A 14,357-nucleotide genomic window follows, 5' to 3' on the forward strand; every position below is an offset into this window, starting at 1 on the left:
AAATATGAGTTTTGTACAATGGAATGAAAAATTGACTTCATATACGTAAGACTGGTGCCTAAGAATGACTTGAATGTTATCAGTACTACCACAGAACTATAATATACATTCCCTTTTCTCAGCAGCATTTGAATTCAACTTATTTATTTCCTCTATTCGTAGCTTTTTGTTCTAGAGTCAGAACAGGTGGACTTTGCTTTGAATATTTTAGATGGGACAAAAATTGTTCATCTTCGGAATTTATTTAAAGAAAGACCTACTGGTACAGGGTGTAAAAATACTTACAAGAATATGATTTTTTTGTTTGTTCATGCAAACAGATCCTTTACCCAATATATATTCTGGAGGTAGGTATACTGGTGCAACCCATTTGCCAGCTGTGTGACTTTGAGTAAGTTCTTAATTTCTCAGAGTTTCAGTGTTCTCATCTATGAAATTATGTCTCAAATTGTAAGTACCTAGCACTGTACCTGACACATAGTAAACTCACAATAAATATTTCTTTAACAAACATAGATTTTGTTAGGAATACAGGCTTGATAACACAGTCCTTACCCTTACAACGTAATGTTAGAGATAAAGGAGCAAATAGAGTCACGCATCACTTAATGACAGAGATATGTTCTGAGAAATGCATCGTTAGGTGATATTGTCATTGTGTAAACATCATGTTGTTTAATTCCACAAACCTAGATGGTATAGCCTACCAGTACACCTAGGCTATATGGTATAGTCTATTGCTCCTAGGCTACAAACCCGTATAGCATGTTACTGTCCTGCATGCTATAGACAGTTGGAACATGTAGACTTGTATAAACACTGCACACTTCACCTATACTAAATTTATTGAAAATATTTTTCTTGGCCAGGCGTAGTGGCTCACGCCTGTAATCCTAACACTTCGGGAGGCCTAGGCGGGCAGGTTGTCTGAGCTCAGGAGTTTAGAGACCAGCCCGGGCAACATGGCAAAACCCCATCTCTACTAAAAAAATACCAAAAAAAGTTAGCTGGGTGTGGTGGCATAGTCCCAGCTACTCAGGAGTCTGAGGCAGGAGAATAGCTTGAACCTGTGAGGCGGAGGTTGCAATAAGCCGAGATCACGCTACTGCACTCCAGCCTGGGCGACAGGGCAAGACTGTCTTGAAAATACACACACACACACACACACACACACACACATTATATATATTATGTATTATATATATTAGATATATATTTTTTCTTCAATAAATTAACCTTAGCTTACTGTAACTTTTACTTTATGAGGTTTTTTTTTTGTTTTTTGTTTTTTGTTTTTGAGAAACAGGATCTGTTACCTAATTTGGAGTTTAGTGGCACAATCATGGCCCACTGCAGCCTTGACCTCTTAGACTCAAGTGATCCTCAAACCTCAGCCTCCCGAGTAGCTGGTACTATAGGTGCGGGCCACCAACACTCAGCTAATTTTTAAATTTTGTAGAGACGAGGTCTTGCTTGTTGTCCAGTTGGGTTTTTTAGAATTTTTTTTTTTTTTTTTGGAGATGGAGTCTTGCTCTGTTGCCCAGGCTGGAGTGCAGTGGCATGATCTCGGCTCACTGCAACCTCTGACTCCTGGGGTCAAGTGATTCTCCTGCCTCAGCCTCCTGAGTTGCTGGGACTACAGGCATGCGCCACCACACCCAGCTAATTTTTGTATTTTTAGTGACAGGGTTTCACCACGTTGGCCAGGTTGGTCTCAAACTCCTGATCTTGGGTGAGCCACTATATCCGGCCTTTATAAACTTTTTGACTCTTGTCATAACACTTAGCCTAAAATGCAAATGTACAGCTGTAGAAAAATACTTTATGTCTTTATATCCTTATTCTAGAAGCTTTTTTTCTATTAATTTTTTTTGTTTTGTTTTACTATTTACTTTTAAAACTTTTTTGTTAAAAACCATGGCACAAACACACACATTATGCTAGGCATACAAAAGGTCAGGATCATCAGTCTCACTGTCTTCCACCCCCCACTTCTCATCCCACCATTGTATCTGCTGTCTGTGGCTGACCAAAACATCATCATGTAGCACATGACTAGTGTGGCAAGTGCTCTGTTAGATGTAAGGCCATGATGCTAAAGCATCACAAGAGGGCATCTAACCCAGATTGGGGATGTCATGGAAGGCCGACATCCTGAGTTGAATCCTGCAAATGTAAAAACCAATAGGCAAGAGGAACAAAAAGGATTCCAGGACAAACTGAGGTCACATCTATGATCCTTGACTTTATTGTGTCTGTTTAAAGTATCTACAGTAACCTGTATCAACTTAGTTTGTCAGTGTATTAATACTAAATTTAGCTCCTTCAAAGCAGTTGGAACTATGTGCTACATAAATTTCAGCTTCACACAAGGAAGGGAAGGAGTGAAATTAGTGAATAGGCAGTTACAGCAAAAGAAAAAACATAAAAATTGACTAGCTGGCTCTGGTGAAATGAGCAAGGACTTTGGAGTCAAACTGGCCTGGATTTGAATCCTGATCCTCATTGCTTGTAGCTGTATGATCTGGACAAATGACAGTAACTGTTTCTAACCTTGATTTTCTCATCTGTAAGATGCCAATTGTAACTCCTAAGGATACTGAGGATTTTTTAAAATGCGCGTACAGTTCCTGACCAGTGGTTTGTGCCTAATAACTTATTACAAATTATTACCCAGTAAAAACTTTGAGACGAGTGAAAACGTAAAGCTAATTAATCCATTACTTGTTAGCAAGCAAACTACGTGCTTGAGAAAATTACTCAACTTTCATGTTTTACTTCCAGACAGTAGTTTGATTAAAAGAAAAAAAAAAAATCACAGTCCAGGCATGTGGCTCACACCCTGGCACTTGGAGGCCGAGGTGGGAGCATAGCTTGAGCCTAGCAGTTTGAAACTAGCCTGGGCAACATAGATCCTATCTCTACAAAAAAAAAAAAAAAAAAAATTGGCCCGGTGTGGTGTTGCATGCCTGTGGTCCCAGCTACTCAGGAGGCTGAGGCGAGAGGATCGCTTGAGCCCGGGAGGCTGAGGCTGCTGTGAGCCATGATCATGCCACTGCACTCCAGCCTGGACGACAGAGCAAGACCCTGTCTCAAAAAAAAAAAAAAAAAAAAAAAAAAAAAATCAGTAAAAAATATGCCGAAATAGCTTCAGAGTAATTATGAACTGCCTTCCAAAAACCACTTTTTGCACTTGCCTGCAAGAATAGGAAAAACAAAAGGACTGTAAGGTGGCAGGATGGCAGAACCAAACAAGAGTAGTACACCTTGGAGTTTTTTTGAAATATGGGTTGGGTTTTTGGGCTCTTGGTTGATTTAAAATAAAATTTAAATGCCTTCAGCGTCTGTGATAGGTGCCAACATGAAGCTACCGAGTTCCAGAGAAAGAGGGGAGAGCTGATCACTCATCAGTGCTGCGAGACTACCAAAGGGCCCTTCAGGACCTATCTGTTCTTTGTGTGTAAAGAATAACAATAAAAGGACACCAGTGTACCCACCGTATAGTTTAAAAATCAGGACTCGGCCTACTCTTTCCACTAACCGCGATCATGGTTTTCAAACGGAGGACCAACGGCGCTTTGCCACTGGGCCGCCAGCTGGGCCCTGCAGAGGGCCTACCAGACAATGAATCAGCTCCCTTGGAGAGGCGCCCGCGACCGCCCCACCAGCCCGAGAGCTAGAATTGAATCTGGGGGACCCCTGCGGCGCCGGATCACGTGCCGTGGGCGCGCCACGCCTCCCCGAGGGCCGGGGGAGTCACGTGGGCGCGCGGCCCCGCCCCATCGCCCGGTCCGCGGCGAGGTGGGGCCTGGTGTTTGACCCGGAAGTGGCTGTCTTCAGCTGACAGCTGCTGTTAAGGTGGCGGCGGCGAAGGCAGCGGCAGGTCGGGAGCAAGATGGCGCTGCGGCCAGGAGCTGGTTCTGGTGGCGGCGGGGCCGCGGGAGCTGGCGCGGGGTCCGCCGGGGGAGGCGGGTAGGTGTGAAGAGCCGGGCGGGAGCCCGCTGGCCTCCGCGGGGGCGGCGAGGGGCGCTTGGCAGTTATGGCAGTTTTCTCCAGCTCTGATCCTTTTCCTTGGAACTGGGCTGCGGGAGGAGGGTCATCCCCCAGGGACCCAGGCCGAAAGAGGCGTGTGGAGCCCGGGTGCTGGACGCTTGTGTTCCGGGATCAGTTGGGGGCGCCGGCCGCCTGGGGTCGAGCGGGGAGCGAGCGCGCGCCCAGTGTGGGAGGGGAGAGAAGAGGGTCCTCTTGGGGTGGGGGTGGGGGGGCGGGGCAAATCAGGAACCGCGACTCCGCTCCTAGTCCTAGCTGCCTCTGAAGCGACCAGGGTCTTCCCTTTCCCTGGGCTTTCTAGACTTAACCAGATATGTTGGAGGGAGGGCTTTAAAAATCTGTTCACAAAGCTGGAGGACTGTTTCCAAGGGGAGTGTGTGTGTGGACGATTTGTCTCTTCCCCTTTTAGAGTGTCCTGTCCTCTTTATTTCCTTAACCCGCGACAAACAGCAGGAACATCTAAAGACCTCTGAATTAGTAATGGTCTTGAGATAGAGTTCTTGTCTTGTACACTAACTCTTAAGACTTGTCTGTCTTCTTTTTAAAAAGGCATTTAAAAACAAAGAAAGTGCACTGTTAAACAGCAGTTGCGCATTTATTAGAACAAAGCTTCCATACTCAGCCCTTAAACAAATCTGCCCTCTGCCACATTTCAGCCAAGAACTGCCGTGGTTCTTATACCCAGAATGGTAAGGGAGATGTACATTTTACAAGCTGACAGATTCGTTATCATTTAAGGAAATATTTTATTCTAGGAAGTTTTCACTCCACTTCTATAATGACCTAGTCTGATTTTGTTTTACTAACCAACACATAACAGCACACACATTTGGAGGTAAAAGTAGCTTTGCATCTTCAGTATCCTAAATTATCTTTGGAAAACGAAGTGTTAGGTTTTTTTTTTATATGCAGTGTTTCCATTTCGGAGTCATGAACACTACAAAAGTGTAAGGTCCTTAAAGTTATCACCTCTTGCAGGTGCTTGTCAGGAAACGAGCAGTGGCTGTTCAATAAACCACCTGTGTGTAACCCCATTTTTCATTTCCTCTGCACATCTTTAACTTTAGATTTTTAAACTTTTTGCTTTCTCTTTTGTTCTCTTCGTTGTTTCATTAGAGGGTTTTTAAAAAAATAAATACTTCGTATAAGCCAGTTTCTGGCTGGAGAAGAAACATGTAATAATTTCCCTTCTATTTGTTTTTTTTTCTTTTGTCTTGTTTGGTTTTTTCTGTGTGTTTTTTTGTTTGTTTGTTTGTTTTTTTTGAGAGGAAGTCTTGCTCTCTTGCCCAGGCCAGAGTGCAGCGGCGTGATCTCGACCCACTGCAACCTCTGCCTCCTGGGTTCAAGCGATTCTCTTGCCTCAGCCTCGGAGCAGCTGGGATTACAGGTGCGCGCCACCATGCCCGGCTAATTTTGTTGATTGATCGATTGAGACAGAGTCTCGTTCTGTCACCCAGGCTAGAGTGCAGTGGCACGATGTCGGCTCACTGCAACCTCGACCTCCCGGGTTCAAGCGATTCTTCTGCCTCAGCCTCCCAAGTAGCTGGGATTACAGGCGTGCGCCACCACGCCCAGCTAATTTCTGTATTTTTAGTAGAGACGGGGTTTCACCATGTTAGCCAGGCTGGTCTCAAACTCCTGGCCTCAAGTGATCCGCCCACCTTGGCCTCCCAAAGTTCTAGAATTACAGGCGTGAGTCACCACGCCCGGCATCCTCTATTTATTTCCTATATGTGATTACAGTTTCTAAAATGTCCCTGGATGGTATTAATTTGATCAAGTATATGATTAATCATGGCACCAAGTTCTGGGAAAATGTAAACTTAGAAGAATTGATATCTAGGCCCAAATTTTTATTTACTTAAAAAATGTTTTTGGATGGGGAGGACCTCAGATTCAGAAATTCAAGTGCATTATTCCCTTTAGTTTGCAGTATTTGAGTATCATTGGTCCATGGACACAAATTTTTTAAATATGGGTTGAATTTTGATAGAAATTAGAATGATTTTAAAATTTCCCCCCTTTGTAAATGTAGCAACATCTGCATTCTAAAACTGTAAACGATATACAGGAGAGAAAGAAGTGGTTAAAATGATTCTTACCTTGAAAAATGTATGGTACATATGTTACATATATTGGCAACTTTCTGAGGCTGAGAAGCTGTATCCTCAATAGAAAAAGGAATATTATTTTTTTTAGAGAGTAATGGTGTAAAGGCTGAAGTTATTTTATTTCATTTTTAATTTTCTTTTTGCCACCCACCCTCCCTGAAATTATTTTATAAGGAAACTTAACATTATGGCAACCTAAGTATATTTGAAGAAAAAAAACAGGCAACTTCTCTACACCTTTAATGGAGAAAATCCATGAACTATAACTGACTGTATTGTTTAGATACTTCTCTCTATTCTAAGAGGCTAAGCAAAACACAACAACGTTTTCCAAATTTAATATTACCCTACTTTTGATTGGTGTCCTGGATGAGCTACTTTAGAATAAATGGTAGAGTTGTATAAAGGGCAAAATTTGCCCAAGAGATGAGAAGTATAAATTTTTTTTTTTTTAATCAAGGCAGAAAAAACAAAGAGTTGAAAGATCTGGATTAGTCTGTAGTCATTGAATGCTTACATGGGTAAGGTACTGTTCTTGATGCTGTAACGAATTAAAAAGACATCAAAACATGGTCCCCATCCTTGGAGAATGTACAAAATAACTGTGGTACAAAGTAAAGGAGAACAAAGAGGTCACGTTCTTCTGGGATGTTATCATTTGTGAACTTGTCTATTTTTTCCTGATCTTTTACAAGCTTTTAGAGGGCTTCCTCATCTTTTCTTCTTTCACTGCTTCTAGCACATTTTTGCACATAAAAAACATTCTGTAAATATTTGTGGATTTCAGCTATATCAAAGGCAAAGAAGTGGTATTTCAGTTGGCCCACAGAGTTAGAGGAAGAGGAAGCAGTCAAGAGATCGTCATAGAGATGGGAAGGCCTAGTGAACACCAAGGAAACGATGTACCTGCAGTGCCAGATGACTGTGGCTCTGAGTGGCAGAGAAGACTTTTGTGAGATAAAACTGCAAAGTAGAGTTGTGCCCAAACTAGAGAGGGCCTTGAGTTTAAACTAAGGAAATTCAGTTTCAGGGAAATCATTCCATAGTTTTAACTTCAGGGGTGCATCTTGCTAAAGGACCATTTAATTATTGCGTAATGGTCCATCATTTAGAAAGATGTCTCTCACTTGTGCTGCATCAGATGAATTAGAAACCAGAGTCTGGAGGTGGGGAGATCCATTAGGAAGTCTTTATGTAGGAGTTTAGGCCTAAGAAGTGAAGCCTAGTGTCAAATCTAGGTTAGTAGCAAAGGTAACTGAAAAGGAGGGACGGATGAGATAGGTAAGTGACAGAGCTCTGCTTTCATACCGAGATGTCAGTAATATAAGAATTAGTGGTTTTACCTTTGAAATTAAATTGTTGGTCACCTTCCTGCCCAGTTTTTTTTCAAGCTTTTACTGTCTTATTAATGCCTTAACTGCTTATCTAACCAATCTTTAAGCATGTTGATATTAGTTGTCTAAACATTTCAGAGAAAAATACGAATTTTTCATAGGTCACTAAGCAGTTCGAGTTGCTAAATTCTTACTAGAGAAAGTCATGTTTGACAGTATTTTGTTTTTATTTCGTTTTCAAAGTAACCTTTATACATCTGTTTATGTATTCATGTCTATGTGATTGTCTTAGCTGAGACTTTAGCAGCCTTGATTCTACGTCCTCATTTGACAGAGGGGAAACCAGACGGGGTGAAGGAGATTGCACAGAGCTTCACAGTTACTTTATGGCAAAGCTGGAAGAAAGAAAATATAACACGAGTTTCCAATTCTTTTGAGCCGCTAGGCCATATGACTAATTTAAATGTTTAAGCCTGATTTTTAAAAATCTTGACAGCTTGATTACTTAAATGTATTCATTGCTCCTGAATGTATCAATTTTAGCATATGAGTAATGTCTTTAAAAACTGAATACAGGCATACCTCATTGCAGTTAGCAGATACAGTGTTTTTTTTATAAATTGAAGGTTTGTGGCAACTCTGCATTGAGCAAGTTTATCCGCGCAATTTTTCCACAGCCTGTGTTCACTTCATGTCTCTGTCACATTTTGGTAATTCTCACAATATTTCAAACTCTTTCATTATTATTATTTGTTATGGTGATCTGTGATCAGTGATCTTTGATGTTACTAGTGTAATTGTTTTGGAGCACCACAAACCCAGCTCGTATAAGACAGCAAACGTAATTGATAAATGTTTTGTGCAGTCTGACTGCTCTACCTACCAGCTGTTCCCCTGTCTTCCTCTCCAAGGGCCTCCATATTCCCTGAGACATAACAGTATTGAAATTAGGCTGATTAACCCTACAGTGGCCTCTAAGTGTTCAAGTGAAAGGAAGAGTCGCACATCTCTCCCTTTAAATCCGAAGCTAGAAATGATAAAGCTTAGTCATTAAGTGTTGAAAGCTGAGGTAGGTCAAAAGCGAGGCCTCTTACACCAGTTAACTAAGTTGTGAATGCAGAGGAAAAGTTCTTGAAGGAAATTAAAAGTCCTATTCCAGGAAACACAAATGTTAAGAAAGTAAAACAGCTTTATTGCTGTTATTGAGAAAGGGTGAGTGGTCTGGATAGAAGATTAAACCACCCTTAACATTCCCTTAAGCCAAAGCCTAATTTGAAGCAAGATCCTTAGTCTCTTCAATTCTGTAAAGGCTGAAGGCTGAGAAATAGGTGAGGAAGCTGCAGAAGAAAAGTTGGAAGCTAACAGGTCAGTTTATGAGGTTTAAGCAAAGAAGCTATCTCCATAACAAAAAAGTACAAGGTGAAGCAGCAAGTGCTGATGTAGAAGCTTTAGCAAGTTATTCAGAAGAGCTAAGATCATTGATGAAGGTGGCTATGCTAAACAATAGATTTTCTTTCTTTTTTTTTTTTTTATAGACAGAGTCTCACTCTGTCACCCAGGCTGGAGTGCAGTGGCGTGATCTCGCCTCAATGTAACCTCCGCCTCCCGGGTTCAAGTGATTCTTCTGCCTCAGCCTCCCCAGTAGCTGAGATTACAGGCACGCACCACCACGCCAGGCTAATTTTATATTTTTAGTAGAAATAGGGTTTCACCGTGTTGGCCAGGCTGGTCACATACTCCTGACCTCAGGTAATCCACCCACCTCGGCCTCCCAAAGTGCTGGGATTACAGGCATGAGCCACCATACCTGGCCAGATTTTCAATGCAGGTGAAGATGCCATCTAAGACTTTCCTAGCTAGAGAGGAGAAGTCAATGTCTGGCACCAAAGGACAGGCTGACTGTCTTGTTAGGGCCTAATGCAGCAGGTAACTTTAAATTAAACCAATACTCACTGACCACTATGAAAATGTCAGGGCTTTTCAAAAGTATGCTAAATCTACTCTGCCTATAGTCCATAAATTGAACCACAAAGCCTGGGTGACAGCACATCTGTTTACAGCATGGTTTACTGAGTATTTTAAGCCCATTGTTGAGACCTACTTCTCAGAAAAAAGTTTCTTTTGAAAACGTTACTGCTTCTTGACAATGTGCCTGGTCACCCAAGAGCTCTGATGGCAATGCATGAGAAGATTAATGTTCTCATGTCTGCTAAAGCAGCATCCATTCTCCATGAATCAAGGAGTAATTTCTTCTTTCATCTCTTATTATTTGAGAAATTCATTGTAAGGCTATATCTAAGGCTATAACGCCCATAGATAGTGATTCTTTTGATGGAACTGGACACAGTAAATTCAAAACTTTCTGGAAAAGAATCACCATTATAATTTTTATGTTATTTATTGTTGTTGTTGTTGTTGTTGTTATTATTATTATTTTGGAGAGATGAGGTCTCACTATGTTGCCCAGGCTGGTCTCAAACTCATGGGCTCAAGCAATCCTCCCACTTTGGCCCCCCGAAGTGCTGGGATTATAGGTGTGAGCCACCAGACCCAGCCATTCACTAGATTCTCTAAAGAGTATCTAGAAACCTCCTTTTCAGATCCTTGACTCCCGGATTAAGAGCCTTTCTCACTCAGAAGTCTTCCTTGATTTGTCCCTTTTTCTTTCCAGGCTCAGAGAAAGAAGTCCCACTTCCTTTTCAAAGCAGATCCCTTTTGCTACTTTGTTTTGTTTTGTTTTGAGACAAAACAGTCTCGTTCTGTCATTCCGTCTGCTCAGGCGGGAGTGCAGTGGGGCAATCTCAGCTCACTGCAACCTCCGCCTCCTGGGTTCAAGCAATGCTCATGTCTCAGCCTACTGGATAGCTGGGATTACAGGCACATGCCACCACGCCTGGCTAATTTTTGTATTTTTAGTAAAGATGGGGTTTTGTCATGTTGACCAGGCTGGTCTTGAACTCCTGGCCTCAAGTGATCCGCCTGCCTTGGCCTCCCAAAGTGCTGGGATTACAGGCATGCACCACCTCATCTGGCCCCCTTTTGCTCCTTCGCGTGTTAATCCCATTTCCTTAAAAACCTTATAAATCACTAGGTATGTATTTTGTCTCTTAAATTTTTTCTCCCTAGGGTCTCTTCCCCTTTCTTTGTTGAAACTAACTCACTTAACAATCACCATTTTTGAAAGCAGTGATTTATTTTTTAATCTTCATTCTCACCGCTATTCTACAGCATTAGACACTGGTAACTACTTCCTTGTTGAAATGTGGTCCTTCTTCAGTTATAACTCTCAGTTATAAGCACTCCCTTGGTTTTCAATGACCATTTCCTACTCAGTTTTCACTGCAAGAATTCTCCAAGTTTGTCCTTAGTTGTTTTGTTACTGGATATATGCCCTTGGCTATTTCATCTACAACCAGAGCTTTTTTTTTTTTTTTTTTTTTTGAAACGGAGTTTCACTCTTGTTGCCCAGGCTGAAGTGCAATGGCGCGATCTTGGCTCACTGCAACCTCCGCCTCCTGGGTTCAAGTGATTCTCCTGCCTCACAGCCTCCTGAGTAGCTGGGATTACAGGCATGCACCACCACGCCCAGCTAATTTTGTATTTTTAGTAGAGATGGGGTTTCTCCATGTTGGTCAGGCTGGTCGGGAACTCCCAACCTCAGGTGATCCACCTACCTCTGCCTCCCAAAGTGCTGGGATTACAGACGTGAGCCACTGCACCTGGCCAGAGCTTAACTTTTTAACCTTTATTTATTTATTTATTTATTTGAGACGGAATCTCACTCTGTCGCCCAGGCTTAACCTTTATTCAAAAGAGCCTAGGCCAAGTGCCGTAGCTCATGTCTGTAACCCCAGCACTTTGGGAGGCCAAGGCAGGCAGATCATGAGGCCAGGAGTTCAAGACCAGCCTGGCCATCATGGTGAAACCCTGTCTCTACTGAAAATACAATAATTAGCCAGGTTTGGTAGTGCTCGCCTGTAGTCCCAGCTACATAGGAGGCTGAGACAGTAGAATCACTTGAGCCTGGCAGGCGGAGGTTGCAGTGAGCTGAGATCATGCCATCACACTCCAACCTGGACGACAAGAGCAAACTCTGTCTCAAAAAAATAAAATAAAAATAAAGTTGTCAGCTTAAAAAAACCTTAGAAGAGAGCTTTCTTATGCTCTAAAATGAGGACTTATTGTTTAATGGGTACAGAGTTTCTGTTTGGGATGATGGAAAGGTTCTGGAAATGGATAGTGGTAATGGTTGACAATATTGTGAATGTCCTTAATTATGCCATGGAATTATACACTTAAAAATGGTTAAAATGATAGAATTTTATGTTATGTATATGTTACCAGAATAACAATAAAACCTCTGACAACTTCATATAATATTCAAAATAAAATGAAACATTTTAAAGGCCCTTGACCAGGCGCGGTGGCTCACACCTGTAATCCCAGCACTTTGGGAGGCCGAGGCGGGTGGATCACCTGAGGTCAGGAGTTTGAGACCAGCCTGGCCAACATGGTGAAACCCTGCCTCTACTAAAAATACAAAAAATTAGCCAGTCGTGGTGGCGGGTGCCTGTAATCCCAGCTACTCAGGAGGCTGAGGCAGGAGAATTGCTTGAACACAGGAGGTGGAGGCTGCAGTGAGCCAAGATCGCGCCATTGCACTCAAGCCTGGGCAACAAGAGCGAAACTCCATCTCACAAAAATAAATAAATAAATAAAAATAAAAATAAAGGCCCTGTACAATCTGCTTGCTTTTAAATCATATAGTTAACATTTAACCTACATTCATTTCTCCAAACATCCCTGCATCTCTGCCTCAGAGCTTTTGCTCAAAATATATAGTGTGCTTCTATTTTCCTTCAAGATTCAGCTCCAGAGCTACTTCCATAAAACTTCTCAAGATATAGCCCATTAAAATTCATCTTTTTCTTCTCATCTCTATTAATAATTTGGACCTCGCTTATAGCAGTTAGCACATTTACCCTGTGGTATAGTTATTTGCCTGCATATGTGTATTTTTGATTATAAGATTCCATCATTTCATGTAGTTGACACTCAATAGATGTTGACTGAATTGAATCTAAACTCTCTCATTTTATAGTTGGGGAAACTGGAATCCAGAGAGGACACAAAGTGACAGAGCCAGGACTAATTTCAGGGTCTTCTGTCTTTTGTTTCAACAAGTTTCCGTCTGCAGTAGCATGCTGACATGCATCCTATGGATGCTCAGTGTACTGATGTTGGGCAATTCAGTATTGTGGTGCAGAACAAACACCAGGTCCCATCTACAAGTCTTTTATCCATATAAAAAAGTACACGTGTTATTTGAAATCTTTGTACATATGAAGATTATAATGTATTTTTATTCTGTTTTCAGCTTCATGTTTCCTGTTGCAGGTGGGATAAGACCCCCTCAAGGTATGTGAGAGCTTAAGTTTTGAACTTTTGTTTTTCACTCTTGTGTTTCTGAATCTGGGAATTAAATAAGTAAATAGAAAATAAGTTCTGTTGCTGCTAAATAGAGTAAAATTTTCTGCACTCTTAAACCTATATGTCCTATATGACAGCTACTCTTAAATTTTCTCAAAAATTATATAATTTTGGGAGTAATAAGGTTCACTCCTCGTTTCTCCCAAACTTACATAGACATTATGTTCATAGATTGTTTAACCTCAGAGGTGAAAGACTTTTAGGACAAGAACGTTAAAGAACAGGTGATAAAAATGAAACGAGCTGTAATTCACTTAATGATGTCTTTCTCCTTCTATCTAGTCTTCTGCTAGATTGTTAGTGCCATGTCTGTCTAATGCTCATCTAGCATTATCTGTAGCACCCAGCATGTTGATTTAGCATAATAGGTTATCTGTAGATGTTTGTTGAATGAATAAACAAACATCTTTAGTTGTTTTACACTGCTATTTTTTATCTATATGATAGTATCTTATTATAATCATGTTTTATAAATATATAATTTTGAAATTAAAAGAGATCACATAGTCTGATTCAGCTTAAGTATTTAAGTCTCAGGATTTTGTTTGGTTTTTTATTTTTATTTTTGAGATGGAGTCTCTTGCTCTGTCGCCCAGGCTGGAGTACAAGTGGCACAGTCATAGCTTACTGTAGCCTCAGCCACCTAGGCTCAAGCATTCCTCCCACCTCAGCTTCCCAGGTAGCTGGGACCACAGGTGCATACCACCACGCCTGGCTAATTTTTAAATATTCTGTAGAGACAGGGTCTCCTTATGTTGCCCAGGCTGGTATCAAATTCCTCGGCTTAAGCGATTCTCCTGCCTTGGCCTCCCAAAGCACTGGGATTACAGGCATGAGCCACCACATCCAGCCAAGTCTCAGTTCTATTCCTAGAAATTTCTCTAAGTATACCTTTTCTCTCTTGGTCTCAGACTAGGACCCACCAATATCAATTCTAGCTTTATCTTCAAGGAAATAGTAGTGAAGGAATATAATTTTGACCCATGCTGCCATGCAACTGGGACACAACAGTGAAGAGGGAATAGATCTGCCTTCATCTGGCTTCTTTCCGCTCATTTCTTTCACTCTGACAGTCTTCCCTCTCCCCTCACACCAAGCTGCTTCTGAAAACTGGCTCTTCTTAAAAAGCCAGCGTTGATTGGTTGTCATAGATTTGCTAGAGAAACAGAGACTCCTAGGTCAGCAGTAGAGATAAAAGATAAAGAGCAGCTCAGTAGCAGGTGGTCAGTGCCTCATCCTGACTTTGTCTTCATTTATAATCAGTGATGGCGGTTGGGTTTCAGGTAAGTTTTTCCAAGGCTCATTTGTATTCTTTTCATCGTGTTCACATTTATGCATTATTTAAGCTATCTGTAATTAGATGTGTCCCAGA

At 41.6% G+C, this 14,357-nt stretch overlaps 1 protein-coding gene and 1 long non-coding RNA gene across 52 annotated transcripts in view; one reads left to right on the forward strand and one right to left on the reverse strand.

Annotated features, from left to right (window-relative positions):
• The window catches only part of LOC129137519 (uncharacterized), a 78,469-nt gene extending 74,690 nt beyond the window's left edge, over nt 1-3,779 (reverse strand). Inside the window, exon 1 of one of the 2 annotated variants that reach the window (XR_008540137.2) lies at nt 3,498-3,779. This is a non-coding gene — a long non-coding RNA (uncharacterized LOC129137519). The remainder of the gene's footprint in view (nt 1-3,497) is intronic. The other variant, XR_008540138.2, reaches the window with a different exon arrangement.
• SYNRG (synergin gamma) overlaps nt 3,761-14,357 on the forward strand; it is a 93,170-nt gene continuing 82,573 nt past the window's right edge. For 27 of the 50 annotated variants that reach the window (XR_008540136.2, XR_010152892.1, XM_016931926.4 and 24 more), the window contains exons 1-2: nt 3,785-3,972; nt 12,873-12,913. Coding sequence is in view for 48 of the 50 variants with exons in the window: in XM_016931926.4 (XP_016787415.2) it covers nt 3,896-3,972; nt 12,873-12,913 (118 nt within the window). In the remaining 2 variants the exon portion in view is untranslated. Of the gene's footprint in view, nt 3,973-12,872; nt 12,914-14,357 lie in introns of all 50 variants that reach the window. The other 23 variants (XM_009432342.4, XM_054669961.2, XM_063798645.1 and 20 more) reach the window with 2 other exon arrangements.

This window comes from Pan troglodytes, chromosome 19 (genome assembly GCF_028858775.2).
Source record: "Pan troglodytes isolate AG18354 chromosome 19, NHGRI_mPanTro3-v2.0_pri, whole genome shotgun sequence".
Lineage (NCBI taxonomy): Eukaryota > Metazoa > Chordata > Mammalia > Primates > Hominidae > Pan > Pan troglodytes.